The sequence below is a fragment of the Pseudophryne corroboree genome, chromosome 1 (genome assembly GCF_028390025.1).
Source record: "Pseudophryne corroboree isolate aPseCor3 chromosome 1, aPseCor3.hap2, whole genome shotgun sequence".
Classification (NCBI taxonomy): Eukaryota; Metazoa; Chordata; class Amphibia; order Anura; family Myobatrachidae; genus Pseudophryne; species Pseudophryne corroboree.
This window is the reverse complement of record NC_086444.1, coordinates 1045371563-1045398643: the sequence shown is the minus strand read 5'-3', so window position 1 is coordinate 1045398643 and position 27081 is coordinate 1045371563. Positions and strand designations below refer to the sequence as shown.

Here is a 27081-nt window from a genome sequence, read left to right as displayed (position 1 = left end):
ATAGTTATTGTTAACTAAATCGGGTTATTGTTGAGCCATCTGTTGAGAGGCTCTATTGTTTCATACTGTTAACTGTGTTTCATATCACGAGTTGTACGGTGTGATTGGTGTGGCTGGTATGAGTCTTACCCGGGATTCAAAATCCTTCCTTATTGTGTACGCTCGTCCGGGCACAGTACCTAACTGAGGCTTGGAGGAGGGTCATAGTGGGAGGAGCCAGTGCACACCAGGTAGTCTAAGATCTTTCTAGAGTGCCCAGCCTCCTTCGGAGCCCGCTATTCCCCATGGTCCTTACGGAGTTCCCAGCATCCACTACGGACTACGAGAAATAGAATTACCGGTGAGTAAATTCTTATTTTTTCTCTTGCGTCCTAGAGGATACTGGGGTCCACATTAGTACCATGGAGTATAGACTGCTTCACTAGGAGCCATGGGCACTTTAAGAATTTGTGTGGGCTGACTCCTCCCTCTATGCCACTCCTACCAGACTCAGTTTAGAAAATGTCACGCTTAGGGAAGCTCCTGAAGACTGCCTGCTTCGTGGTATTTAGGGGGAAGAACGGGGGGGACACATGCTCTGATAGAAGCTACTAGAGACGTTCTGCAAATTCCTAATAAGGTGACAGAGGAGGATGAGGTGTCTTTTTTTTAATGTAAAAAAAGAAATCCTCTGCTACTTTTCCTGCATCAAGAGTTGCTCTGTTTGAAGAAACCTGGGTTAATCCCTTTTAAAAAGTTTCAGATCCCTAAGAGATTGCTCACATCCTTCCCTTTTCCTCAGGATGATAGAAAAAAATGGGAGAACTCACCGATTGTTGACGCATCGGTATCTAGGTTGTCACGTAAGATAGTCTTACCTGTCCCTGGGGCAGCCTCCTTAAAGGACACGGCTGACCGCAAAATTGAGTACACTCTCAAATCCCTGTACACAGCTGCTGGTGTGGCCCAGAGACCCACTATTGCTTGTGCATGGATCACTAGGGCCACTGCTAAATGATCAGGTAATCTAATTGACGAGTTAGATTCCTTGTCTAGGGGGGAGATAGTTTTACTCCTACAGCATATACAGGACTCTGCAAATTTTATGGTAGAGGCCATAAAAGAAATAAGTTTGCTCAATGCACGCACCACGGCCATGGCAGTGTCATCATGCAGGGGCCTATGGCTACGCCAGTGGACTGCAGATTCCAGGAAAGGAGTGGAAAACCTACCATTTACAGGTGAGACCCTGTTTGGAGCTGAACTGGATACGTGGATTTCCAAAGTTACGGCGGGTAAGTCTACAAACCTTCATTCTGCAGCCCCCCCTCCCCTCCAGCTAGGAAAACCCAGTCTGCTCCACCACTGCAGTCCTTTCAGACAGCAAAATTTTAAAATAAAATTAAAGGTTCTTCTACGGCCTTCAAAGGAAATCGAGGTAAACCCAGAAAACCAGCAACCCCAGTTCTGCTTACTCTAAGCCTTCATGACGGTGGACCGCACTGCCTGGAAGACAGGCAGGTGGGAGCCCGATTAAGATATTTCAGTCACATATGGGCAACATCATGCCAGGATCCCTGGTCAAAGATCTTTTCGCCCAGGGCTGCAGACTGGAGTTAGAAGAACTCCCACCTCACAGATTCTTCAAATCAGGCTTACCAGCTTCTCAAGAAGCAAGTATGACTTTACAGGAAGCAATTCAAAAACTGGTACAGACTCAGGTCATTGTTGCAGTTCCACTTTAGCTGCAAAACCAGGGTTATTATTCCAACCTGTTTGTGGTACCGAAACCGGACAGTTCGGTAAGGCCCATTTTAAACCTCAAGTCGTTGAACACCCGTACTTACGGGTGTTCAAGATGGAGTCTCTGAGAGCGGTGATCTCCGATCTGGAAGAGGGGGAATTCTTGGTGTCTCTGGATATCAAGGATGCGTATCTTCATATTCTGATTTGGCCGTCTCATCAGGCTTATCTAAGGTTTGCATTACAGGACTGTCACTACCAGTTCTAGGCCCTGCTGTTCGGCCTCTCTACGGCACCGAGGGTGTTTACCAAGGTAATGGCAGAGATGATGTGTCTCCTCCACAAACAAGGAGTGAACATAATGCCATACCTGGACGATCTGCTGATATAAGCACCATCCAGGGAGAGGTTGTTGGACAACATTGCCCTCTCAACCCGACTACTCCAGGATCGCGGGTGGATTCTGTACCTACCAAAATCTCATCTGGAACCAACACGGAGGCTTTCGTTCTTGGGGATTATACTGGATACGGAGGCACAGAAGGTATTCCTTCCTTTAGACAAGGCATTGGTAATCCAGTCGATGGTACAGGATGTTCTAAAACCAACCCGGATATCGGTGCATCTATGCATTCGCCTACTGGGGAAGATGGGAGCCTCTTACGAAGCCACTACAATATGGAAGGTTTCACGAAAGGCCCTTCCAGCTGGATCTGTTGGACAAGTGGTCCAGATAGCATCTTCACATGCACCAGAGGATCGGTTTGTCGCAAAAGGCCAGGATTTCTCTTCTGTGGTGGCTTCAGACTTCTCATTTGACTGAGGGCCGAAGGTTCGGGATTCAAAATTTGATTCTGCTAACTACAGACGCAAGCCTCAGAGGTTGGGGAGCAGTCACCCAGGGGGAACAGTTCCAGGGAAAATGGTCAAGTCAGGAAACCATCCTTCCAATCAACATTCTGGAACTAAGGGCCATATACAACGCCCTTCTGTAGGCATCACATCTTTTTCAAGATTACGCCATTCAGGTTCAGTCGGACAATGTGACGGCGGTAACGTACATAAACCGACAGGGAAGAACGAAGAGCAGAGCAGCAATGTCAGGGATGTCAAGGATTCTCCTCTGGGTGGAAATACACGGCGTGGCGTTGTCGACAATCTTCATCCTGGGAGTAGACAACTGGGAAGCAGACGTCCTCAGCAGACACGACCTCCACCCAGGAGAGTGGGGCCTTCAGCTGGAAGTGTTCAGGTACTTGACACGTTGGTGAAAGCCACAAATCGAGATGATGGCATCTCGTCTCAACCAGAAGCTCAAGCAGTATTGTTACAGGTCGAGAGACCCACAAGCATTGGCGGTGGATGCCCTGGTGACTCCTTGAGTCTACCAAATGGTGTACGTGTTTCCACCACTACCATTGATCCCAAGAATTCTCAAAAGAATAAAAAGGGAAAAGGTTCAAACAATTCTCATCTACTGGAGATAATCCTAGAGCAGGCATGTTCAAACTGCGGCCCTCCAGCTGTTGAGAAACTACACATCCCAGCATGCCCTGACACAGCTTTAGCATTCTCTGACAGCAAAACTGTCAGGGCATGCTGGGATATGTAGTTTCACAACAGCTGGAGGGCCGCAGTTTGGACATGCCTGTCCTAGAGGACTCGTGGCCTCTACCTCTTCGTGAGGATCTTCTACAACAGGGGCCGTTCGTCTAGCAAGACTTACCACGGCATGGAGGTTGAACGTTAAATCCTAGCTCGGAAAGGGATCCTGGATAGGGTTATTCCAACCTTGATCCAAGCCAGAAAGGGGGTAACGTCTATACATTACCACCATATTTGGAAAAAATAAGTCTCTTGGTGTGAGAACAGAAAACTTCCTGCGGTGGAATTTCAACTGGGACATGTTCTCCTTTTTCTGCAGTCAGGTGTGGATGTGGGCCTACGTTTGGGCTCCATAAAGGTCCAGATTTTGCCCTTATCCATTTTCTTCCAGAAACAACTGGCTTCTCTCCCTGAGGTTCAGACATTTTTGAAGGGGGTTCTGCACATCCAACCGCCCTTTGTGCCTCCTATGGCTCCTTGGGATCTCAACATGGTGTTGCAGTTCCTGCAATCGGAATGGTTTGAGCCTTTACAGGACGTTGACGTAAAGTTTCTTACGTGGAAGACCGTCACACTGTTGGCCTTGGCTTCAGCAAGACGTGTGTTGGAGCTGGGGGCATTGTCTCACAAGAGCCCCTATTTGATTTTTCATGAAGATAGAGCTGAACTTAGAACTCGTCAGCAATTTCTTCCTAAGGTGTTGTCTGGATTTCATATTAACCGACCTATTGTACCGGTGGTTACTGACGCCTCTGCTACTTCAAAATCCTTGGATGTTGTAAGGGCTTTGAAGATCTGTGTGAAGCGGACAGCTGGTCACTGAAAATCTGACCTGCTGTTTGTTCTCTATGAGCCCAATAAGATTGGGTGTCCTGCTTAAAAGCGGTCTATTGCTCGCTGGATCAGGCTTACTATCCAGCATGCTTATTCTATGGCAGGCCTGCCGGTTCCAAGATCTGTACCTGCCCACTCTACAAGGTTGGTGGGTTCTTCCTGGGTAGCTGCCAGAGGTGTCTCGGCTTTACAGCTCTGCCAAGCAGTTACTTGGTCAGGTTCAAACACGTTTGCTAAGTTCTACAAGTTCGATACTTTGGCATCTGAGGACCTTCGGTTTGGTAAATCAGTTTTGCAGGAACCTCAGCACTTTCCCACCCAGTTTGGGAGCTTTGGTACATCCCCATGGTACTAATGTGGACCCCAGTATCCCCTAGGACATAAGAGAAAATAGGATTTTAATTACCTGCCGGTAAATCCTTTTCTCGTAGTCCGTAGAGGATATTGGGCGCCCGCCCAGTGCTTTGTTTATTCCTGCACTGTTACTTGGTTAAGTATTGTTGGTTCAGCGGTTACTGTTCCTGGTTTAAACTTTGGTTAGCTTGGCTTTCCTCTAGTTTGTGTGTGCTGGTTCGGAATCTCACCGCTATCTTTTCTATCTTTCTCTCAGAGTATGTCCGTCTCCTCGGGCACAGTTTCCTACACTGAGTCTGGTAGGAGGGGCATAGAGGGAGGAGCCAGCCCACACTATCAAATTCTTAAAGTGCCCATGGCTCCTAGTGGACCAGTCTATACCCCATGGTACTAATGTGGACCCCAGTATCCTCTACGGACTACGAGAAAAGGATTTACCGTTAGGTAATTAAAATCCTATTATCTGACTTCCAAGAGAATAGTACTACCACAGTCTTTGACACAGTCCTATGACCATAAGTACCAGAAATGGTATCCTGTCCCTCTCTGATTTAGCTTTGTCTTTATGGAGGGAAACAACTCGGGTCTGAGCTTTACACTAGGATCTTGTCTCTCATTGACTGGGTGCCACTACAGCTTGTTTATGTCTTACAGCCAGATAGAGAAGGGGTGTTGTACAGAAACCCTCCTCTTTTACCATTGCACATTCACATTTGACATAGGTTGGGTAACATCTCTCAGGGCTGTAAAGTCCTTTCATTTGTGGCTCCAGCCTGTGAAACAGGCTTTCTGTAGCTTCCTTGGAGTGCTATACCAGCAGCGTATTCTGTAGCTCGCTCAGAGACTAGAAATTACTTTGATTCATTGATACTTTGTTTTTTATTTTTCTGATTATACTGACAAAATGGTGGGAATTTGGTGTTCTGCATGATTACTTTCAGATTCCTAGACTGTTTTAATTGGTTTATCTTTGTTGATGATGATATACAGTGATTGCAAAACGCGCTATAGCACATATTTTACCCTAGAATTGACAGTGTGGACCAAAAAATAGAAAAAGTTGGGTCCCTCAGGACGTGCTCTAGCCAGCAGCGCTGTCCATGTCCTGTGCTGTCACTGATGCATGAAAGAACACAACATAATCCCTTTTCAAGGTTTGCAAAATATGCTATACACTACGTTTCCTAGCACTTGCAGTATTTCCGTATCATCCTATTTGGGCATACTGGAGTGCTTTTTTAATCTTCTGGAGGTCTAGGTTCCTCATTAAGTCTTGTCTGTCTGGGCCTGATTTGCATCTGTTTGTTAGAGGGTGTTTTACTGTGCCACAGTAGTTGAGCTCATAGCCGCAGGTTCCACACTATGGTTGGGGGCGTTGTGTCATTTGACAATGTTTCTGTCATCTACTCTTCAGGTTACTGTTCTGGTGTGCGGGAAATTGCGGTTTCCTTTCTATGGCTTCCTTTCTTTCTGGTATTCTAGGTTGCACATTGGCAGCATGGTGATCAGGACATCCGTGTCGGCTTTCATCTGTATGCCCTTCATAAGGGACATGCACACTAAATGATTTAAGTAGGTGATATGCATGATAAAGATGTTATCGTGCATATCCTCAAGTGTGTATGCACAATAACAATGCATGGTCTCGCGGGTCGTTATAGTTTATCAACTAAACATGCAGTCCAATTTAGGCTGTATCTTTCATGACTGCATGTTCGGGGATGTTGCTGAATTAGATTGTTCATTGTATCGTTCAGTGTGTATGCACTTTATCTTTCATTCTGCAGCTCAGGAAATTTCAAGGAAAATCTTAATCTTTATTGGTTAAAAATCGTCTATTGTGTACCTGCCTATAGATGGACCCTGTTGGTGGCATCTATACCGCATTCCCTTGTTGGTTTGCTTCAGGTTTCCGGAATCCTGTTTGAGGAATACTATTTCAGTCCACTTGGTTTTCAGAGGCTACTTTTCTTTGTGGCTTTTTGTTAGCCTAGGGGCTAACAAAAAGCCACAAAGAAAAGTAGCCTCTGAAAACCTCTGAAGCTGTGCTTCCTGTGTACTTTTCCTTATTTCTAGTCACTAGGCTGCTCTGTTGCTATTGATGTCGTTTCTTTGCTCGGTTGGTGGTTCATGTTTGTCCTGTGTCGCTCATTTAGTTTCAGTGGCTAGTTCTCTGTGGCATCTCAGCTATACTTCTGCTGTCTCTAATGCAGTATTTGCCCTGGGGTTTTCTTGCTAGAAACTACTTGGATGCAGACTGGTCTTTCTTACTTTTTCTGTTTCTGCTCTCCTTTCCTTCTTGCTGGTCAGGTTGACTCAGGGTCTCTGGCCTTCTTTGAGGGATTATGTGTTTACCTTATCAGTCCTATTTCAGAACCATCTTGCTTCCAGACATCCTTATGTTCCGGTGGTCCGTCTCGGGACCTCAGTTTGGTCTTTGCACTTCAGCGGGTTGATATGGTTGCAGTAATGCGGCTTCCTTGAGAGGTAGTATTCCTGTTGGCCATTGCTTCTGCTAGGCAGGTATCTGAGCTGGCAAATCTATTTGCGTGTTCTCCTCCCCTAATATGCACTCCAGACGGGGCTCTGCATTATGCTGGCTTTTCAGAGAAACCTTCCTGTGCTTCTCAAATATACTTAGAGTTTTATGTGCAAACCTGTTTTGGTTTTTATGCCTCTGCATTTTAAAAACTGAAACTCATTTTGCCCCTTTGGCCTGAAATCTTAAAAAAGAGTAGTACAGTGGTTCTAGTGGTTAAACTGTTCAATAGTAATTGTTATGACATTACTTTGCATCTTAGAAGACAGGCAGTTCTCTACAACCAGTGCTGTCGTCCATTTTGATGGCAATGAGGTTGTGTGATAAGTGGGCCTCTGTTTACGTTCAGAAGTTTAAGGATACTTTTGTGATGTTTTTTGAGCGTTTCTATCACTATTATTTTTGTTTTTTGTAAATAAATGAATGTGTTCTACTGGTAAATAATCAAAGCAACATTCTTATTAAAGGACAATTTAATAGTAAATAAGGTCCATCTACTGCTATGTTTCCAGCCTGTGAAACCCCTAAGAAATGTTTTATGCATTATCATTGTTCATAGATGGAAAAGTCAGTGTACATATTCGGTTGATGGCAATTACCGTCCCTCTCCCAAAGCAAGACAGCAGCAGAATATTAGCATGCGAAGACAAGAAAATCTGCGTTGGGTATCGGAGCTGTCACAGGTGGAGGAGAAGGAACACTGGCAGGAGCAAATAAACCAGCTCAAAAAACAACTTGAATTCAGCACAAATATATGCCAGACTTTGATGCGTGATCAACAGGTACTACAGTGGTGCCCTGCAATAAGTCATAGTGATTTAAATTGTAATTTTGTATTGATTTAAAACTTTTTAAGTAACTTTCAAATCAATGTGATGTAAAATAGAATAGATAAATGCTGCCTTTATGTAATACTGTTAGGTAAATGTTTTTTTTGTTTACAGATTTCTGTATGTATATGAATAAAAATAGTTGGAGTCCCAGTGAAGCAATTAAATAAGAAGATAAGTCAGACAGACCAGATTAAAAGATGAGACAAGGGGTAGTATTAAAAATATATTTAAGAAGGGATATTGGAAAACCAGAAAGTAATAGTCCAGGCAGTAGATGACATGGGTATGAAGAGATTTGGTTGTCTCCAGAGTGTGAGAGACTGATCCTGGAGATTTGCGTAATTGCGACTAGCAGTATTAGGGAGGTGAAGTAGATGGCGTAGTTGAGGATGACATCTAGGCAGTAGACTTGTAGGAGTGGAGAGACAATATTAACAAGAAGAGAGAGAGAGGTTGGGAGGAGAGAGGACCCTGGAGGAGACTTAAGGGGGGTACACACGGAGAGATCCGTGCTTAAAATATAAGCAATCTGACTAAATTGCTTAGAAGTATGTGTGTATGTATCACCGGTGCTAGCAGGTCGCTCACTTCACCGCTGTGTGAAGTGACCGGCCCCCCATCTCCCACCCCCTCGCTCAGCACACATTGTGCTGAGCGGGGGGAGAGATGTGTGCTGAGCGGTCTGTGATAGATCCCTCAGCACACATCTCCCCGTGTGTACCCCCCTTAAGACAATATGCTCACTCAGTGACATGTTAAGTGCTGCTACATTCATAACGAGATGGAAGATACCGTTACAGATGTGAGAAAAGGGTGGAGACGGAGAGGTAGATTTGTGTATTGTCAACATACATGTGGTAATAGAGAGATGAAATCAGAAAGGGAGTATGTGTAGAGAAGGGGTGTCAAGAACAGAGCCTCGTCGAATACCAACAGGAAGATGAAAATAGAGTTAAGTTGAAACAGAAATGGAATGTTTGGAAAGGTAAAAGTAATCTCAGAGGCCAAGAGAATATAACCTACAGATGTGTCCTCATACACTATTGCTGCAGTCTTGGTACGCAGCCCCTATTGGCTTGCCCAGTTCCACACACTCCTAGCGCGAGTCATTTTAGTTGCACCAGGAGCTTGTTCTGATAAATTAGATATGTGACACTTGTATATCTGTGTATGACTGAGTTTAAAATATGTATATCAGAAGTATGCAACAGCCGCTGCTCTTTTTCCACGCCAAGTTTTGCGTTTTATATAGACTGTCTCACACATCTATTCAAATGTTGCATATCAATTAATCAGTGCAGTCTCCTGGTGTGTCCTAGTTGCATTTTCAGGTGACAAACATGCCCAGGGCAAATCTACTTTTTTTACCTTATGTTTCCACACAGCAAAAGAAAACGCCGCAATATCAGATGCAGTCCTTTCGGTCGCATAAATCCAGAAGAGGTCGGGGCTCTTCCTTCCTCGCCAGAGGTAAGGGAAGAGGGAAAAAGCAGCCTGCTATGGCTAGTTCCCAGGAGCAGAAGTCCTACCCGGCTTCTACTAAATCCACCGCATGACGCTGGGGCTCCACTGAGGGAGTTTGCGCCGGTGGGGGCACGTCTTCGACTCTTCAGCCACGTCTGGGTTCAGTCAGATGTGGATCCGTGGGCAATGGAAATCGTATCCCAAGACTACAAGCTAGACTTCGAAGATATGCCTCCTCGCTGGTTTTTCAAATCGTCTCTACCGGCTTCTCCCCCAGAGAGGGAGATCGTTTTAGCTGCAATTCAAAAACTGTGTCTTCAACAAGTGGTTGTCGAGGTTCCCCTAGTTCAACAGGGGAAACGGGTACTATTCAACCCTATTTGTGGTCCCGAAACCGGATGGCTCGGTCAGACCCATTCTAGATTTGAAATCCCTTAACCTGTACTTAAAAAAGTTCAAATTCAAGATGGAATCGCTCCGGGCAGTTATCTCCAGCCTGGAGGGGGGGGGGGATTTATGGTGTCACTGGACGCATACCTTCATGTCCCCATATATCCCCCTCATCAGGCGTACCTGAGATTCGCTGTACAGGACTGTCATTACCAGTTTCAGAAGTTGCCGTTTGTGCTTTCCACGGCCCCGAGGATTTTCACCAAAGTAGTGGCGGAAATGATGGTGCTCCTGCGCAGGCAGGGAGTCACAATTATCCCGTACTTGGACGATCTCCTGATAAAGAAGAGATCAAGAGATCAGTTGCTGAAAAGCGTGGCCCTCTCCCTGAGAGTGCTGCAGCAACATGGCTGGATTCTGAATCTACCAAAGTCACAGTTGGTTCCAACAACTCGGCTTTCGTTCTTAGGCATGATTCTGGACACGGAACAAAAGAGGGTTTTTCTCCAAATGGAAAAAGCCCAGGAACTCCAGAACATGGTCAGAGACCTATTAAAACCGAAAAGAGTGTCAGTCCATCAATGCACTCGAGTACTGGGAAAGATGGTGGCGACCTACGAGGCCATCCCCTTCGGCAGGTTTCATGCGAGGACGTTTCAGTGGGACCTTCTGGACAAGTGGTCCGGGTCCCATCTTCAAATTCATCAGAAAATAAGCCTGTCCCCCAGGGCCAGGGTGTCTCTCCTATTGTGGTTGCAGAGTGCTCACCTTCTAGAGGGTCGCAGGTTCGGCATTCAAGACTGGGTTCTGGTAACCACGGACGCGAGCCTCTGAGGATGGGGAGCAGTCACACAAGTAAGAAATTTTCAGGGGGATATGGTCAAGCCAGGAGGCTTGTCTACACATCAACGTACTGGAATTGAGGGCCATATACAACGGCCTACGTCAAGCGGAGAATCTTCTTCGCGACCTACCGGTTCTGATTCAATCAGACAACGTCACAGCTCTGGCTCATGTAAACCGCCAAGGCGGAACAAGGAGCAGAGTGGCAATGGCGGAAGCCACCAGGATTCTGCGCTGGGCGGAAAATCACGTAAGCGCTTTGACAGCAGTCTTCATTCCGGGAGTAGACAACTGGGAAGCAGACTTCCTCAGCAGACACGATCTCCATCCAGGAGAGTGGGGACTTCATCAAGAAGTTTTTGCAGAGATAACAAGTCATTGGGGACTTCCTCAAATAGACATGATGTCGTCACGCCTCAACAAGAAGCTTCAGAGGTATTGTGCCAGGTCAAGGGACCCTCAGGCAGTAGATGTGGACGCCCTGGTGACACCGCGGGTGTTTCAGTCTGTCTATGTGTTCCCTCCTCTTCCACTCATCTCAAAGATATTGAAAATCATAAGAAGGAAAAGAGTGCAGACAATACTCATTGTTCCAGATTGGCCTCGAAGGGCCTGGTATTCAGATCTTCAGGAAATACTCACAGAAGATCCGTGGCCTCTTCCTCTCAGGGAGGACCTGTTGCAGCAGGGGCCCTGCGTGTTCCAAGACTTACCGCGGTTACGTTTGACGGCATGGCGGTTGAACACCGAATCCTAGCGGGGAAAGGCATTCCGGAAGAAGTCATCCCTACTCTGATGAAGGCTAGGAAGGAGGTGACGGCGAAACATTATCACTGTATCTGGAGAAAGTATGTTTCTTGGTGTGAATCTAAGAATGCTCCTACGGAAGTTTTCCATCTGGGCCGTTTTCTCCACTTTCTACAAACAGGAGTGGATATGGGCCTAAAATTAGGCTCCATTAAGGTACAGCTTTCGGCCCTATCAATTTTCTTTCAGAAGGAATTGGCTTCTCTCCCAGAAGTCCAGACTTTTGTAAAGGGAGTGCTGCACATACAGCCTCCTTTTGTGCCTCCAGTGGCACCATGGGACAGTTCCTAACCTCTTCTGTTGTTGGCCTTGGCATCTGCAAGGCGGGTGTCTGAATTGGCGGCTTTGTCTCACAAAAGCCCCTATCTGATTTTCCATGTGGATAGAGCAGAATTAAGGACTCGTCCTCAATTTTTGCCTAAGGTGGTTTCATCGTTTCATATGAACCAACCTATTGTGGTACCTGTGGCTACGAAGGACTTGGAGGATTCCAAGTCCCTTGATGTAGTCAGGGCCGTAAAAATATATGTAACCAGGACGGCTCGGGTTAGGAAAACAGAGGCACTGTTTGTCCTGTATGCAGCCAACAAGGTTGGCGCTCCTGCTTCTAAGCAGACTATTGCTCGCTGGATCTGTAACACGATTCAGCAGGCTCATTCTACGGCTGGATTGCCGTTACCAAATTCGGTAAAGGCCCATTCCACTAGGAAGGTGGGCTCTTCTTGGGCGGCTGCCTGAGGCGTCTCGGCCTTACAGCTTTGCCGAGCGGCGACTTGGTCGGGTTCAAACACTTTTGCTAAATTCTACAAGTTTGATACCTTGGCTGAGGAGGACCTCATGTTTGCTCAATCGGTGCTGCAGAGTCATCTGCACTCTCCCGCCCGGTCTGGAGCTTTGGTATAATCCCCATGGTCCTTACTGAGTCCCCAGCATCCTCTAGGACGTAAGAGAAAATAAGCTTTTAAACCTACCGGTAAATCTTTTTCTCCTAGTCCGTAGTGGATGCTGGGCACCCGTCCCAGTGCGGACTAAATTCTGCAAGACTTGTATATAGTTATTGCTTACATAAGGGTTATGTTACAGTTTTGATCAGTCTCGGGCTGATGCTGTTTTGTTTCATACTGTTAACTGGTTCGTATATTCTATGTTATACGGTTTGGATGGTGTGGGCTGTTATGAATCTTGCCCTTAGATTAACAAAATCCTTTCCTCGTACTGTCCGTCTCTTCTGGGCACAGTTTCTCTGAGGTCTGGGGGAGGGGCATAGAGGGAGGAGCCAGTGCACACCCATTCTAAAGTTCTTCATAGTGCCCATGTCTCCTGCGGAGCCCGTCTATACCCCATGGTCCTTACGGAGTCCCCAGCATCCTCTACGGACTAGGAGAAAATGATTTACCGGTAGGTTTAAAATCTTATTTGCGCACACATTACTCTACTTTGCAGAGAACATTTTTTTGTCATTCGCTTACAATCTATATTCTGATGAACACCCATACACACAAGGGTTAATTTTTTGGAAGCAACCTTGGAAGAAACGAGTCCCCGGTGGAAACCCACTCTAATACTAGAACATACAAACTGCACACCAATTGGCCATGAGCGGGAGTTGAGATCATGACCTTAGTGCAATGCGGTAGTAATGCTACCCACTATACCAGCCGTGTTGTCCAATCTATTGCATTCTGTTTATTTTCTGTTATATACTGGTATATTTATATTCCTGTGGATCTCAATATCATGCTCTGCTGAGCAAATAACTATTACTTGGGTAAATCCTGTAATGACGTAGATACTTATTTAACAGTCAAATTGCTCTGATCTGTCTCAACTCATCCCTCCCTCTCTCTCTCTTCCCCTGGATAGTAACATGTGCCATTTTGTTTCGCTTTCAGCCTATCTGAGGGGACACTGCATACTGTGGGTTTAGAGGGGAAGCTGAGGATTAGGCACTAAATAGTTAAAACTGCTAAGCCCACCCACTTGCAGCAGCAACTCTTTATTTTATGCCTGCAGGTAAGGCATGAAGAATTGGCTTTTTATTTTTTATCAAACTTTTTTTTTTAATCTGAACTACTTATGAGATCAGGCTGTGGGGGAGTGGCTGTTAGGACAGTGTTGGCAACACTGCCCTATGTCTTCCTTATCTCAACCCGGCCTGGAAGAGTGTCATCACGCACCTGCTGGTGTTCTGGGGTCCTAATCGCTCTCTCAGGAGGCCTGGTGTTACACAGCTGCCACAGCCTGCTGCGGTAGTGCTGGGTGGCCCAGCAGCAACTTTCTTGTTTCTACAGACTGAATCTTGCTACTCGGGTTTCATTTCTACATTAGAGCATTACTGGGAACGCAGCCTTATGCTGTCCCTTGGTCCACTTTTATGGTGACTGTTCTCTTTGATGACACACACACATTGCATTAGTATTGCATTATGGGTCATTTAACATTTGTTAACAAGACCAGAGCCTGCTACTCTGGCTCCTTTCCTCACTGGGGGCATTCCAAAAAGCAAGACTTTCGGCTGACTCGCAGTTAACTTAGTTTTCTCTGACGTCCTAGTGGATGCTGGGGACTCCGTAAGGACCATGGGGAATAGCGGCTCCGCAGGAGACTGGGCACATCTAAAGAAAGCTTTAGGATCACCTGGTGTGCACTGGCTCCTCCCCCCATGACCCTCCTCCAAGCCTCAGTTAGATTTCTGTGCCCGACGAGAAGGGTGCACACTAGGGGCTCTCCTGAGCTCTTTGTGAAAGTTTTAGTTTAGGTTTATATTTTCAGTGAGACCTGCTGGCAACAGGCTCACTGCATCGAGGGACTAAGGGGAGAAGAAGCGAACTCACCTGCGTGCAGAGTGGATTGGGCTTCTTAGGCTACTGGACATTAGCTCCAGAGGGACGATCACAGGTTCAGCCTGGATGGGTCACCGGAGCCGCGCCGCCGTCCCCCTTACAGAGCCAGAAGAGCGAAGAGGTCCGGAAAAATCGGCGGCAGAAGACGATCCTGTCTTCAGATAAGGTAGCGCACAGCACCGCAGCTGTGCGCCATTGCTCTCAGCACACTTCACACTCCGGTCACTGAGGGTGCAGGGCGCTGGGGGGGGCAGCGCCCTGAGACGCAATAAATCGATAAAAAACCTTATATGGCTAAAATAAATGCATCACATATAACTCCTGGGCTATATGGATGCATTTAACCCCTGCCAAAACATACAGAAAAAGGATGATAAGGACGCCGAGAAAGGGGCGGAGCCTATCTCCTCAGCACACTGGCGCCATTTTCCCTCACAGCTCAGTTGGAGGGAAGCTCCCTGGCTCTCCCCTGCAGTCACTACACTACAGAAAGGGGTTAAAAAAGAGAGGGGGGCACAAATTAGGCGCAGTATATAACAATACAGCAGCTATAAAGGGAAAAACACTTATATAAGGTTATCCCTGTATATATATATATATAGCGCTCTGGTGTGTGCTGGCAAACTCTCCCTCTGTCTCCCCAAAGGGCTAGTGGGGTCCTGTCCTCTATCAGAGCATTCCCTGTGTGTGTGCTGTGTGTCGGTACGTTGGTGTCGACATGTATGAGGAGAAAAATGATGAGGAGACGGAGTAGAGTGTCTGAAATAGTGTTGTCACCCCCTAGGGGGTCGACACCTGAGTGGATGTACTGTTGAAATTGCGTGACAGTGTCAGCTTTGTATAAAAGACAGTGGTTGACATGAGACAGCCGGCTACTCAGCTTGTGCATGTCCAGACGTCTCATACAGGGGCCCTAAAGCGCCCGTTACCTCAGATACAGACGCCGACAAGGGTACTGACTCCTGTGTCGACGGTGAAGAGACAACCGTGATTTCCAATAGGGCCACACATTGCATGATTGAGGCAATGGAAAAAGTTTACACTTTTCTGATAATATGAATACCACCAAAAAAAAAGGGGTATTATGTTTGGTGAGGAAAAACTTCCTGTAGTTTTCCTGAATCTGAGAAATAAAATGAGGTGTGTGATGATGCGTGGGTTTCCCCCCGATAACAATTGACAATTTCTAAAAAGTTATTGGCAGTATACCTTTTCCCGCCAGAGGTTAGGGTGCGTTGGGAAACACCCCCTAGGGTGGATAAAGCGCTCACACGCTTGTAAAACAAGGGCTCTACCCTCTCCTGAGATGGCCGCCCTTAAGGATCCTGCTGATAGAAAGCAGGAGCGTATCCTAAAATGTATTTACACACATACTGGTGTTATACTGCGACCAGCAATCGCCTCAGCCTGGATGTGCAGTGCTGGGTTGGCGTGGTCGGATTCCCTGACTGGAAATATGATATCCTAGATAAGGACAGTATATTATTGCCTATAGAGCAATTAAAAGATGCATTTCTATATATGCATGATGCACAGCGGAATATTTGCCGACTGGCATCAAGTATAAGTGCGTTGTCCAATTATTCCAGTAAAGTGGTCAGGTGATGCGGATTCCAAACGGCATTTGGAAGTATTGCCTTAAAAGAGGGGATGTACCCCAGGTCGCCTCTCAAAATAAGACGCCGTATTATCAGGCGCAGTCCTGGTTGGCAAGCGGACAAAAGGGTTCCTCTTTTCTGCTCGTGACAGTGGGAGAGGAAAATGGCTGCAGAGATCAGCCAGTTCCAAGGAACAGAAACCCTTTTCCGCCTCTGCCAAGCCCTCAGTATGACGCTAGGGCTTTACAAGTTCAGGCACGGTGGGGTCCCGTTCTCAATGAATTTCAGTGCGCAGTGGGCTCACTCGCAAGTAGACCCCTGGATCCTTCAGATAATATTTCAGGGGTACAAATTGGAATTCGAGACGTATTCCCCTCGCCGTTTCCAAAAGTCTGTTTTACCGACGTCTCCCGCTGACAGGGAGGCAGTTTTGGAAGCCATTCACAAGCTGTATTCCCAGCAGGTGATAATCAAGGTACCCCTCCTGCAACAGGGAACGGGGTATTATTCCACACTATTGTGGTACCGAAGCCAGACGGCTCGGTGAGACCGATTTTAAAATCTAAAATCTTTGAACACTTGCATACAGAGGTTCAAATTCAAAATTGAGTCACTCAGAGCAGTGATTGCAAACCTGGAAGAAGGGGACTACATGATGTCTCGGGACATCAAGGATGCTTACCTTCATGTCAAAATTTACCCTTCTCACCAAGGGTATTTCAGGTTATGGTACAGAACTGTATCAGTTCGGACGCTGCCGTAGGGATGGTCCACGGCACCCCGGGTCTTTACTGAAGTAATGACCGAAATGATGATATTCCTTCGAAGGAAGGGAATTTTAGTTATCCTTTACTTGGACGATTCCCTGATAAGGGTAAGATCCAGGGAACAGTTGGAGATCGGTGTAGCACTATATCAGGTAGTGTTGCGGCAGCACGATTGGATTTTCAATATTCCAAAATCGCAGCTGATTCCGACGACTTGTCTTCTGTTCCTAGGGATGATTCTGGACATAGTCCAGAAAGAAGGTGCTTCTCCCGGAGGAGAAAGCCAGGGAGTTATCCGAGCTAGTCAGGGACTTCCTAAAACCGAACCAAGTCTCAGTGCATCATTGCACAAGGGTTCTGGGTAAAAATGGTGGCTTCCTACGAAGCAATCCCATTCGGCAGATTCCACGCACAGTGGAACCTTCTGGACAAATGGTCCGGGTCGCATCTTCAGATGCTTCAGCGGATAACCCTGTCACCAGGGACAAGGGTATCCCTCCTGTGGTGGTTGCAGAGTGCTCATCTTCTAGAGGGCCGCAGATTCGGCATTCGGGACTGGGTCCTGGTGGCCACGGATGCCAGCCTGCGAGGCTGGGGAGCAGTCACACAGGGAAGGAATTTCCAGGGCTTATGGTCAAGCCTGGAGACATCTCTTCATATAAACATTCTGGAACTAAGGGCCATTTACAATGCCCTAAGTCAAGCGAAACCCCTGCTTCAGGGTCAGGCGGTATTGATCCAATCGGACAACATCACGTCAGTCGCCCACGTAAACAGACAGGGCGGCACGAGAAGCAGGAGGGCAATGGCAGAAGCTGCAAGGATTTTAGCTGGGCGGAAAATCATGTGATAGCACTGTCAGCAGTGTTCATTCCGGGAGTGGACAACTGGGAAGCAGACTTCCTCAGCAGACACGACCTTCACCCGGGAGAGTGGGGACTTCACCCAGAAGTCTTCCACCTGATTGTAAACCGTTGGGAAAAACAAAAGGTGGACATAATGGCGTCCCGTCTAAACAAAAAACTAGACAGATATTGCGCCAGGTCAAGGGACCCTCAGGCAAACGGTGGACGCTCTGGTAACACCGTGGGTGTACCAGTCAGTGTATGTGTTCCCTCCTCTGCCCCTCATACCAAAAGTACTGAGAATCATAAGAAGGAGAGGAGTAAGAACTATACTCGTGGTTCCGGATTGGCCAAGAAGGACTTGGTATCCGGAACTTCAAGAGATGCTCACGGACGAACCGTGGCCTCTACCTCTAAGAAAGGACCTGCTCCAGCAAGGGCCTTGTCTGTTCCAAGACTTACCGCGGCTGCGTTTGACGGCATGGCGGTTGAATGCCGGATCCTGAAGATCCCTACCCTGGTCAAGGCCAGGAAAGACGTAACCGCAAAACATTATCACCGCATTTGGCGAAAATATGTTGCGTGGGGTGAGGCCAAGAAGGCCCCTACAGAGGAATTTCAACTGGGTCGTTTCCTCCATTTCCTGCAAACAGGACTGTCTATGGGCCTAAAATTAGGGTCCATTAAGGTTCAAATTTCGGCCCTGTCGATTTTCTTCCAAAAAGAACTGGCTTCAGTGCCTGAAGTTCAGACATTTGTAAAAGGGGTGCTGCATATACAGTCTCCTTTTGTGCCTCCAGTGGCACCTTGGGGATCTCAATGTTGTGTTGAGTTTCCTAAAGTCACATTGGTTTGAACCACTCACCACTGTATACTTAAAATATCTCACATGGAAGTGACGAGTTAGCCCTGGTTTCAGCCAGGCGTGTGTCAGAATTGGCGGCTTTATCATATAAAAGCCCTTACTTAATATTTCATTCTGAAAGGTTAGAATTGAGGACTCGTCCTCAAATTTTCTACCTAAGGTGGTTTCTGCATTTCACATGAACCAACCTATTGTGGTGCCTGCGGCTACTAAGGACTTGGAGGATTCCAAGTTGCTTGACGTGGTCAGGACCCTGAAAATACATGTTTCCAGGACGGCTGGAGTCAGAAAATCTGACTCGCTGTTTATCCTGTATGCACCCAACAAACTGGGTGCTCCTGCTTCTAAGCAGACGATTACTCGTTGGATTTGTAGTACAATTCAGCTTGCACATTCTGTGGCAGGCCTGCCACAGCCAAAAATCTTAAAATGCCCACTCCACAAGGAAGGTGGGCTCATCTTGGGCAGCTGCCCGAGGGGTCTCGGCTTTACAACTTGCCGAGCAGTTACTTGGTCAGGAGCAAATACGTTTGTAAAATTCTACAAATTTGATACCATGGCTAAAGAGGACCTGGAGTTCTCTCATTCGGTGCTGCAGAGTCATCCGCACTCTCCCGCCCGTTTGGGAGCTTTGGTATAATCCCCATGGTCCTTACGGAGTCCCCAGCATCCACTAGGACGTCAGAGAAAATAAGAATTTACTTACCGATAATTCTATTTCTCGTAGTCCGTAGTGGATGCTGGGCGCCCATCCCAAGTGCGGATTGTCTGCAATACTGGTACATAATTATTGTTACCAAAAAAATTCGGGTTATTGTTGTAGTGAGCCATCTTTTCTAGAGGCTCCTCTATTATCATGCTGTTAACTGGGTTCAGATCACAAGTTGTACAGTGTGATTGGTGTGGCTGGTATGAGTCTTACCCGGGATTCAAAATCCTTCCTTATTGTGTACGCTCGTCCGGGCACAGTATCCTAACTGAGGCTTGGAGGAGGGTCATGGGGGGAGGAGCCAGTGCACACCAGGTGATCCTAAAGCTTTCTTTAGATGTGCCCAGTCTCCTGCGGAGCCGCTATTCCCCATGGTCCTTACGGAGTCCCCAGCATCCACTACGGACTACGAGAAATAGAATTATCGGTAAGTAAATTCTTATTTTCATTTTGGTGCTGTTTCTATAGTGGCCGCCCCACCATACTTGCCTGGGGGTAGGGAAAGGTATTACTACAGAACGCCGCCTTGTGGGCCGGTCATAATCAACAGCTTAGTCTAATCATACTCTGCTCAGTTGGAAGGAGGATGCTTTAAGTCGCTGATCCTCTTCCAGGTACGAAATTCATGCCTTCCATGGCTATAAGGAAGGTACAGTTTCTAAAGTAATTACAGCACAAGCCACTGTCTGCTGCGAATAGTGCTGAGTGGATGGAACAGCTCTGATGGGGACCATCCTGCACAGGGTTAGGGTGGGGGTGCGTTTCTGTTCGGGACCGGTAGTGGTTGGTCTTTATTTTGACTGGTGAGTTCAGGGTTCATGCCCATTGCACTGTACCCCTTTACTGAAATGTATCTGGTCTTTTGGGCATGACCTTTGTCCCTGGCAAACCTTTTGCCCATGTCCTTTATTCCTTAGGATGCAGTGCTTGTGTTATTTTTCTAATCATCTGGGATCATTCTTTCACTGCTCTTTCTTCTCCCTCGATTGGTCTTGTGTCCTCCTGCAGAAGGGTTTCCATCATTTTGAGATTGAAGTTACAGTCTGTCTGTACTGCGGGCGAGTATTGTCAGCTGCAGTTGTCTGTGCGAGGTAATCCGTTCCATTCTGTTCTATTTTGTAGGGATGACACATACTTTGATGCACACCTGGGACATGCAGGCCTGCCTTGTGGCGCATCTGCCTTTTGAGTGGTTGCGCTCCAGGGTGCAGGTTCCACTTACAATGCTAACTGACTATCCTACAATTGCTGATGTCCATATTCCTGACTTTTTCTAGTTTCTGCTGGAACCGCTTAGGATTATGAGTGACTAAATTTCTTTCCTGTGGCTTCTCTCCTAACAGGGCTCCTAAGTTGCACATTGAAGTCTTCTTGTGTTTGCTCATCCTTCTTGGTCATGTCATTGTCTCCTTCGTGGGTTTGCTTCAAATTTCCAGGCTCCTGATGTTTGAGGTTTTCTTTTAATTTCAGGTCCTCTCTGCTTTCACAGTCTGTTTTTACTTGGAGCTTTTTGTTAGCTCTTAGACTTGGTAGCTGTGCTGGGCTGTGTGCATTTTTATCCCTTCCCGAGTTCAGCTTATTGTGGGTAGGGTTGACTCTGGGTATTTAGCTGTCGTTATGCATTTTTGCCTCATCAGTATTGTTTCAGAAACATCTTGCCTCCGGATGCTACGCCATTTCTGAAGAGTGTACCACATGTACGGCTTCCTTCTGTTCTACAAGTTAGAACTTGGGAACTCAGTTGGCTGTGGAGGCCCTTCAGCTGGTTCCCTGGTTGGCTTGTGGTGCTGTACTTGGAAGCTGGCATTCTGTTGGCCTTTGTACAGCTCCATATGCTAGATCTCATTCCTGATTTTTTACTTTGCTCGGTTGTTGCTCTGCACTGTGACATCTTCCAGTCCTCTCCCCTACTTGGATGGTATCTGGGCTGAAGTCACGTTTGTACGAAGATTGAATGGTCTCCTGGTACTTTCTGATCCTCTACAGCGGTGCATGCCTGCCTCCAAGTAGTCTGTGGCTTACTGGACATTATTGAAAAAGATGTCTGTTCCACCAGGAAGTAATTCTCGTTATTGTTATTTCTCTAACGTCCTAGTGGATGCTGGGTACTCCGTAAGGCCCATGGGGAATAGCGGACTCCGAAGGAGGCTGGGCACTCTAGAAAGATTTAGGACTACCTGGTGTGCACTGGCTCCTCCCACTGTGACCCTCCTCCAAGCCTCAGTTAGATCTTGTGCCCGGCCGAGGTTGGATGCACACTAGGGGCTCTCCTGAGCCCTTAGAAAGAAAGTATAGATTTAGGTTTTTTATTTTCAGTGAGACCTGCTGGCAACAGGCTCACTGCAGCGAGGGACTAAGGGGAGAAGAAGCGAACTCGCCTGCTTGCAGCCGGATTGGGCTTCTTAGGCTACTGGACACCATTAGCTCCAGAGGGATCGACCGCAGGCCCAGTCCTTGGTGTTCGGTCCCGGAGCCGCGCCGCCGTCCCCCTTACAGAGCCAGAAGCAAGAAGAGGTCCGGAAAAACGGCGGCAGAAGACATCAGTCTTCACCAAGGTAGCGCACAGCACTGCAGCTGTGCGCCATTGCTCCTCATGCACACCACACACTCCGGTCACTGAGGGTGCAGGGCGCTGGGGGGGGGTGCCCTGAGCAGCAATATAAACACCTTGGCTGGCAAAAATACATCACATATAACCCCCAGGGCTATATGGATGTATATTAACCCCTGCCAGATTCCATAAAAATGCGGGAGAAAAGTCCGCGAAAAAGGGGCGGAGCCTATCTCCTCAGCACACTGGCGCCATTTTTCCCTCACAGCTCCGTTGGAGGGAAGCTCCCTGGCTCTCCCCTGCAGTCTACACTAAGCAGAACAGGGTTAAAACAGAGAGGGGGGGCACTAAATTTAGGCGCAGTATAAATTATATAAAAGCAGCTATAGGGGACATAACTCAGTTAGTCTCTGCATTATATAGCGCTCTGGTGTGTGCTGGCATACTCTCACTCTGTCCCCCCAAAGGGCTTTTGTGGGTCCTGTCCTCATTGGAGCATTCCTTGTGTGTGTGCGGTGTGTCGGTACGGCTGTGTCGACATGTTTGATGAGGAGACTTATGTGGAGGCGGAGCAGATGCCGATAAATGAGATGTCGCCCCTGTGGGCCGACACCAGAGTGGATGGATAGGTGGAAGGTATTAACCGACAGTGTCAACTCCTTACATAAAAGGCTGGATGACGTAACAGCTATGGGACAGCCGGCTTCTCAGCCCGCGCCTGCCCAGACGTCTCAAAGGCCATCAACGCTCCCTCAGATGGCAGACACAGATGTCGACACGGAGTCTGACTCCAGTGTCGACGAGGTTGAGACATATACACAATCCACTAGGAACATCCGTTACATGATCCCGGCAATATAAAATGTGTTACACATTTCTGACATTAACCCAAGTACCACTAAAAACAAAGGGTTTTATGTGTGGGGAGAAAAAGCAGACAGTGTTTTGTTCCCCCATCAAATGAGTGAATGAAGTGTGAAAAAGCGTGGGTTTCCCCGATAAGAAACTGGTAATTTCTAACAAGTTACTGATGGCGTACCCTTTCCCGCCAGAGGATAAGTTACGCTGGGAGATATCCCTTAGGGTGGATAAGGCGCTCACACGTTTGTCAAGGTGGCACTGCCGTCTTAGGATACGGCCACTTTGAAGGTACCTGCTGATAAATAGCAGGAGGCTATCCTGAAGTCTGTAATTACACACTCGGGTACTAGACTGAGACCTGCAGACTGCTGCAGCGTGGTCTGTACCCCTTTCAAACAGGGATACTATTTTGCGAACATAAGACGTCGTCTTATATATGAGGGATGCACAGAGGAATATTTTGCCGGCTGGCATCCTGAATTATTGCAATGTCCATTCTGTCAGGAGGGTATTGGAGACCCGACACTGGACATGTGATGCTGACTTTAAAAGGCACATAGAGCCTTATAAGGGTGAGGAATTGGTTGGGGATGGTCTCTGGGACCTCGTATCCACAGCAACAGCTGGGATGAAAATATTTTACCTCAGGTTTCCTCACAGCCTAAGAAACGCACTGTATTATCAGGTACAGTCCTTTCGGCTTCAAAAAAGCAGGCGGGTCAAACGAGGGAAGAGGGAAAAAGCTGCACCAGCAGCCAGTTCCCAGAATCAAAATTCTTCCCCTGCTTCCTCTGAGTCCACCGCATGACGCGGGGGCTCCACAGGCGTAGCCAGGTACGGTGGGGGGCCGCCTCAAAAATTTCAGCGATCAGTGGGCTCGCTCACAGGTGGATCCCTGGATCCTTCAAGTAGTATCTCAGGGGTACGAGCTGGAAGTCGAGGCGTCTCCCCCCCGCCGTTTACTCAAATCTGCCTTGCCGACAACTCCCTCAGGCAGGGAGGCTGTGCTAGAGGCAATTCACAAGCTGTATTCCCAGCAGGTGATAGTCAAGGTGCCCCTACTACAACAAGGACGGGGTTACTATTCCACACTGTTTGTGGTACCGAAACCAGCCGGTTCGGTGAGACCCATTTTAAAATGGAAATCCTTGAACACTTGCATAACAAAGTTCAAGATGGAATCGCTCAGGGCGGTTTTTGCAAGCCTGGACGAGAGGGATTACATGGTATCCCTGGACATCAAGGATGCTTACCTGCATGTCCCTATTTATCTTCCTCACCAGGAGTACCTCAGATTGTGGTACAGGATTGCCATTACCAATTCCAGACACTACCGTTTGGACTGTCCACAGCACCGAGGGTGTTTACCAAGGTAATGGCAGAAATGATGATACTCCTTCAAAAAAAAAAAAAGGGAGTTTTTATTTATCCCATACTTGGACGATCTCCTTATAAAGGCAAGGTCCAGGGAGCAGTTACTGGTCGGAGTAGCACTATCGCAGGAGGTGCTACAACAGCATGGCTGGATTCTGAACATTCCAAAGTCATAGCTGGTTCCTTCCACTCGCTTACTGTTCCTGGGGATGATTTTGGACACAGAACAGAAAAAAGTGTTTCTCCCGCAGGAGAAAGCCAAGGAGCTGTCCTCTCTAGTCAGAGACCTCCTAAAACCAAAAAGGGTATCGGTGCATCGTTGCACACGAGTCCTGGGAAAAATGGTGGCTTCATACGAAGCAATTCCATTCGGCAGGTTCCATGCGAGGACCTTCCAGTGAGACCTCTTAGATAAGTGGTCGGGATCGCATCTTAAAATGCATCAAATGATAACCCTGTCTCCAAGGACCAGGGTGTCTCTACTGTGGTGGATGCAGGGTGCTCATCTTCTAGAGGGCCGCAGTTTCGGCATACAGGACTGGGTCCTGGTGACCACGGATGCCAGCCTTCAAGGCTGGGGAGCAGTCACACAGGGAAGAAACTTCCAGGGCCTATGGTCAAGTCAGGAGACTTCCCTGCATATAAATTCTGGAACTGAGGGCCATTTACAATGCCCTAGGTCAGGCAAGACCCCTGCTTCAAAACCAGCCGGTACTGATACAGTCAGACAACATCACGGCAGTCGCCCATGTGACCCGACAGGGCGGCACAAGAAGCAGGATGGCAATGGCAGAAGCCACAAGGATTCTCCGATGGGCGGAAAATCACGTACTAGCACTGTCAGCAGTGTTCATTCCGGGAGTGGACACCTGTGAAGCAGACTTCCTCAGCAGACACGACCTACACCCGGGAGAGTGGGGACTTCATCCAGAAGTCTTCCTGCTGTTGGTAAACCGTTGGGAAAGGCCACAGGTGGACATGATGGCGTCCCGCCTCAACAAAAAGCTAAAGAGATATTGCGCCAGGTCAAGGGACCCTCAGGCGATAGCTGTGGACGCTCTAGTGACACCGTGGGTGTACCAGTCGGTTTATGTGTTCCCTACTCTGCCTCTCATACCAAAGGTACTGAGAATAATAAGATGGCGAGGAGTAAGAACGATACTCGTGGTTCCGGATTGGCCAAGAAGGGCTTGGTACCCGGAACTTCAGGAAATTATATCAGAGGACCCATGGCCTCTGCCGCTCAGACAGGACCTGCTTCAGCAGGGGCCCTGTCTGTTCCAAGACTTACCGCGGCTGCGTTTGACGGCATGGCGATTGAGCGCCGTATCCTGAAGGAAAAGGGTATTCCGGAAGAAGTCATTCCTGCGCTTATTAAAGCAAGGAAAGATGTTACGGCAAAGCATTATCACCGCATGTGGCGGAAATATGTTGCATGGTGCGAGGCCATAAAGGCTCCAACAGAGGAATTTCCACTAGGTCGATTTCTACATTTCCTGCAAGCAGGAGTGAATATGGGCCTAAGTCTAGGCTCCATTAAAGTACAGATCTCGGCTCTGTCGATTTTCTTTCAAAAAGAATTAGCTTCAGTACCTGAAGTTCAGACATTGTGAAAGGAGTGCTGCATATTCAGCCCCCGTTTGTGCCCCCTGTGGCACCTTGGGATCTCAACGTGGTGTTGAGTTTTCTTAAAATCACATTGGTTTGAGCCACTAAAAACCGTGGATCTAAAATATCTCACGTGGAAAGTGGTCATGTTATTGGCCTTGGCTTCAGCCAGGCGAGTGTCAGAATTGGCGGCTTTATCATGTAAAAGCCCTTATCTGATTTTCCATATGGATAGGGCAGAATTGAGGACTCGTCCCCAATTTCTTCCTAAGGTGGTGTCAGCGTTTCACCTGAACCAGCCTATTGTGGTGCCGGCGGCTACTAGTGAATTGGAGGACTCCAAGTTGCTAGACGTTGTCAGGGCCCTGAAAATATATGTTTCCAGGATGGCTGGAGTCAGAAACTCTGACTCGCTGTTTATCCTGTATGCACCCAACAAGCTGGGTGCTCCTGCTTCTAAGCAGTCTATTGCTCACTGGATTTGTAGTACAATTCAGCTTGCACATTCTGTGGCAGGCATACCACAGCCAAAATCTGTAAATGCCCATTCCACAAGGAAGGTGGGCTCTTCTTGGGCGGCTGCCCGAGGGGTCTCGGCTTTACAACTTTGCCGAGCAGCTACTTGGTCAGGGGCAAACACGTTTGCAAAATTCTACAAATTTGATACCCTGGCTGAGGAGGACCTGGAGTTCTCTCATTCGGTGCTACAGAGTCATCCGCACTCTCCCGCCCGTTTGGGAGCTTTGGTATAATCCCCATGGTCCTTACGGAGTTCCCAGCATCCACTAGGACGTTAGAGAAAATAAGAATTTACTCACCGGTAATTCTATTTCTCGTAGTCCGTAGTGGATGCTGGGCGCCCATCCCAAGTGCGGATTGTCTGCAATACTTGTAAATAGTTATTGTTAACTAAAGGGTTATTGTTGAGCCATCTGTTGGGAGGCTCAGTTGTTTTCATACTGTCAAACTGGATATAGTATCACGAGTTGTACGGTGTGATTGGTGTGGCTGGTAAGAGTCTTACCCGGGATTCTAAATCCTTCCTTATTATATCTGCTCGTCCGGGCACAGTGTCCTAACTGAGGCTTGGAGGAGGGTCATAGTGGGAGGAGCCAGTGCACACCAGGTAGTCATAAATCTTTCTAGAGTGCCCAGCCTCCTTCGGAGCCCGCTATTCCCCATGGTCCTTACGGAGTTCCCAGCATCCACTACGGACTACGAGAAATAGAATTACCGGTGAGTAAATTCTTATTTTTATTGCTTGCTGGACCTCTTCTGCTATCAAGTACACTGTGTTTTCTTTATGCAAGCTGGTGCCTGATCCTCTCTGGGAGCATTCTTCTCAGGCCATGGGTGCTTCCTGGACATTGCTACATGGTACCTCAGTTGAGTAGTTGTGCTAGACGGATCCTTAGTCCTCCTTACAGTCTTTCTCCAACTTTTCCAGGTTCCATGCTTTGTGGCAAAGGACGCCACAAACGATTGGGCGTCCGCTTTTGTGCACTGCTTGGCCAGTGTGTGACGACGACACCTCTCTTGAGTCTGTCTTTGCAAAGTCTCTGCAGGGTTCCCCAGATAGGATGAAAGATGATATTTGTTTTTGTACTCACAGTAAAATCAATTCCTCTGAGTCCATCTGGGAGACACTGCGTTTCCACCCTGGTTTGTT

At 47.6% G+C, this 27081-nt stretch overlaps 1 protein-coding gene across 10 annotated transcripts in view; it reads left to right on the top strand.

Annotated features, from left to right (window-relative positions):
• The window catches only part of PCM1 (pericentriolar material 1), a 528103-nt gene that overhangs the window by 425625 nt on the left and 75397 nt on the right, over positions 1-27081 (top strand). For all 10 annotated transcript variants that reach the window (XM_063920820.1, XM_063920822.1, XM_063920821.1 and 7 more), the window contains one exon: positions 7614-7836. In XM_063920820.1, coding sequence (XP_063776890.1) covers positions 7614-7836 — 223 coding nt within the window. The remainder of the gene's footprint in view (positions 1-7613; positions 7837-27081) is intronic.